Below are 3,633 nucleotides of genomic sequence, written 5' to 3' on the forward strand. Positions count from 1 at the left end.
TAATTGAATAAATAGGTAAAATAACATAATTAAGGAAATGAAATAAAAATTGAAGTTATATAATGCAAAAAAATATGAATATTTTAGTTTATTAATAATTTAAAAATTAAAATTATGGAAAGAAAAAATAAAATTGAGAGAAAGAAAATATACCTAACAAATGAGATATGTAACCATAATATTAGATAAAGAAGTAAAATATGAAGTTAGACTCATAGCTTTCACTTATTTCTTCACTTTAATTTTATTAATTTCATTCTGTACAATTATTTACTTTATGTTGTTTATGAAACAGATTGTTATATTTCTGTATTCATTGGTTGTTATCTTGTTCTGTTCTTAGCCCTAATGAAGGCTAGCAATTTTGGCCGAATCGTTGGCACGGTTAAAAAAATTACTTCAACTTATTTGCGAGATTTTCTGACCGCACCCCCTCCCCCCCAGACATCTTCTCCTCGTATGAATGCATACACAGTTCAGAGTGAAAGATGATGAAGAATAAAACATCATGGTTGTACCAGAAGTTACTGGAGTATTATTTTTGAGTTCATTCCAGGAAGAAATTCTGGGCTATTTTCTGTTGGATAACCGGTCCAGTTATTATCTATACTGTACAAAGTATAGACTAAACCTAATAAAACTTAGTTGTAAAAATTATTAGAAGCCAACAGTTAAAAACTAAGTTAGTTCCATTTTTTAACGGATCTAATTCTGATAACAGTTTAGCTATTAGCTAGCATTATAATATTACGACCAGTATTCTAATATTATGACCAATTCTGCTTCTAACACACCTCTCAAGCCCCGCGTTTTTGGCTTCACTTTTCCTGAACTGTACTCTCTCTATTACACTCCTTTACACAAGGCTACATCAATGAACAATCTCAATTGCAAGTGACCACTCGCACTAAAAGAATCAAATAAAATTATATGAAAAATAAAAACTACCAATTTTGGATTCAACGTCTCTAACATTGTTAAAGCACAAAGAAAGATTTATTTTAATTTAATTTTTTATCAGCTTTCCAGTTGACTTTTTTTGCCAATTAAATTTTTTTTTGTAATAAAAGCAGCTGTTAAAATACTTCATGAGGTGGGCTTTAATTGTATATCAGTGCTGTTTGTGGATTTATGTGAAGACCTTGTTCCAAGGACAGTACAGAATGAGGAACTATTAAACATCCAGATAAACTGATGGGGACTCCTAGTCAGTCTACTTCATGATTTTTTTTTTGAGGTATCACATATGTGCAATTTGTAAATTTCCCGCAATAAGTGGAAACTCCATTCCCCATCGGGCCTCACCTCTTGTTTTGGACTACTGAAAATTTTATTGGTGCGTTTATGGTGCTTTCAACCATCCACCGGCCAACCACCATCATCACTCACCAAATTATCACCACCTCATCTTTGGATAAGGGCGGCCATCTTGAAAGAGCTCTGGAGATTTATCTATTTTTTATTCGATATGCGCATAACGACGTGTTATTATTCTTCCATGTTCTGTAAGTGACTTTCTTTTGTTATTGTATCAAATAACGAATGTCGTGTTTTCTATTTATTGCATAATAATAGAGAGATAATTATTTTAGTTTATTTTTTGTTTCTGTTTATTCTATAACGCGAAGGATTTTTTTTTTTTTTTTTTAATACTCTGGGGAAGAAGTTGGTAGGTTTTCATTTACGATAAGTCCCTCGCTCCAACAAACATAAAACTTTGAATTTTTAGAGGTTATGTTTAGTTTAGTTTTTTATATAACAAAGATTTTTTAATGAAAAAAATGAATAAAATCGTAAACAATAAATTCCTTCTGATGTTTTGATATCAATTAAATAAAGGAAACATTTATAACATTTTTATAAGCTATTTTAATAACATTCAACCTACGAACACGCGATTGACATATTGAGGTAAAACAGAAGTTCAAGATAGGTGTAAAAATTTAATAAAACTCAGCATTGTTTATTACAAAGTTTCATCTCGAGGTAGTCAAATTTCTCTTTATCATGTGAAAATTAATTAGCAAGTTGACTTACCTAGAGAAGAAAGCTGATAATGATAACAATCTATTTTAAATATCAAATTAACTATTCATTATTTAATTTGAAATATCCAGGTATTATATGAAGAGATTGAAAATGAATTGTAGTTTGGTTGAGTTACTGTTCGGAGTCCTGTTCGTAACCCTGAGGTTCTGGCTTGGAGCAGACATCATGCTCTCAATCCTCCAGAAGGATGAGGTTCCACCGCCCTTCAAGTTTGGTGTTGTCAGCATCTACGTTATGTCCTGCGGTCTTCTTCCCGGGGTCATTCGGATGATCTTGAGCTCTAACGAAAGACCGAGGAAGGGAAAGTCTTACAAGGCGTCCAATGTAATCCAGCATCATTTCGTGACAACCCTGTTTAGGTCATCTAGTCCTCCTGGAAGCAGAGAACATGAAAGAACATCCAGGACGAGGAAGCGTTAATATTTTTTCGAAAATTAAAATTTCTAAAAATTATCACTACATTTATTTTTAGTTGTAAGTATTAGTATTGCAATAGTGTATAACATTATAAATATTGTACAACCCACATCTATATACTATCTATGAATGAACAACGAAAACACTGACCCCAGAAAATGAGTTATTTCTCTGTATCAGAAAATACCTGGGACATCTTTACACAAAATAGAAGCCCTTTAATATTAGAATACAAACCTGCATGGATGTTTAGCATACATTAAAGGTACTCATGATCTTTACTTTAGCATGTTAAAGTGGTTAAATTTAGACATATTTCCTTCTTTCAGCCTGTTAAAACGATTTGAAATGATTTAGAGTATGTTAATAGCTCTAATAAATAGAGAGTGGTCACGTCACTGACCAGCCATTTTGTCTGCTATTCTTTTGCTAGGTTAGTTGCTTGCAGTTCGTGATAAACTTATGTTATTTTTGTTTTATATGTTTGTAAACTATAATAAAGTAATAATTAATGAAAGTAATTTATTTATAATCTTAACACTTTCTCGAGTTAATATTGTTTTATTAAATAAAATTTTATCAATTTTAGTCTCAAAACATTTTGTTGTATACCTTGATACAATTTTAGAACCAAATCATTTAAAAAAGTTCTTCATACAGGCTATTCTGCCCAGGTAATTTATATCAGTCCACAAATTACCCTATGAGACATTAAAAAATTTGGAAATCATATAATTTTATTATATTTGTTATATAAGGGAATTTGTTGATCAAATTAAGTAAGGGTTGTGAAATGGAAGGGAAAGAAAAAAAAAGAATAAATAGAACAACTTGTATTTAGTTTGTAGACTGGTATTAATTGTAAAAGAAAATTGTGGAAAAAAAATTATCTTTCTATTATATTATATCATATAAAAATATGTAATTTATATATGTCCGATCACGGATTGATCAGTATGCTGTGTAATGTAGTAACCCGATGTATTTGGGCAGCATGAATGAATAAAGCATTTCTTTCTCTTCTCATTCTTAGATTAAGTCTAATTACCCAATTAGTCAAATTTTCACATTAAATTACAAATTTAAATTATTTATTACAGTCAGCCTTCTTTGTTAAAATTTATCACAACAATATTAATAACCTTCCCTACACGCATATCAAGCTTT

General features: G+C 30.4%; 1 protein-coding gene across 1 annotated transcript in view; it reads left to right on the forward strand.

The window, feature by feature from the left end:
• Window positions 1-2,502, forward strand: part of LOC106686761 (TLC domain-containing protein 5) — a 15,343-nt gene extending 12,841 nt beyond the window's left edge. Inside the window, exon 2 of the mRNA XM_014430253.3 lies at window positions 2,118-2,502. Within this exon, the coding sequence (XP_014285739.1) occupies window positions 2,118-2,469 (352 nt within the window). The 3' untranslated portion in view covers window positions 2,470-2,502. The remainder of the gene's footprint in view (window positions 1-2,117) is intronic.
• The last annotated feature ends 1,131 nt before the right edge of the window (window positions 2,503-3,633 follow it).

This window comes from Halyomorpha halys, unplaced genomic scaffold, assembly GCF_000696795.3.
Source record: "Halyomorpha halys isolate HHAL.00 unplaced genomic scaffold, Hhal_1.1 Scaffold870.1, whole genome shotgun sequence".
Classification (NCBI taxonomy): Eukaryota; Metazoa; Arthropoda; class Insecta; order Hemiptera; family Pentatomidae; genus Halyomorpha; species Halyomorpha halys.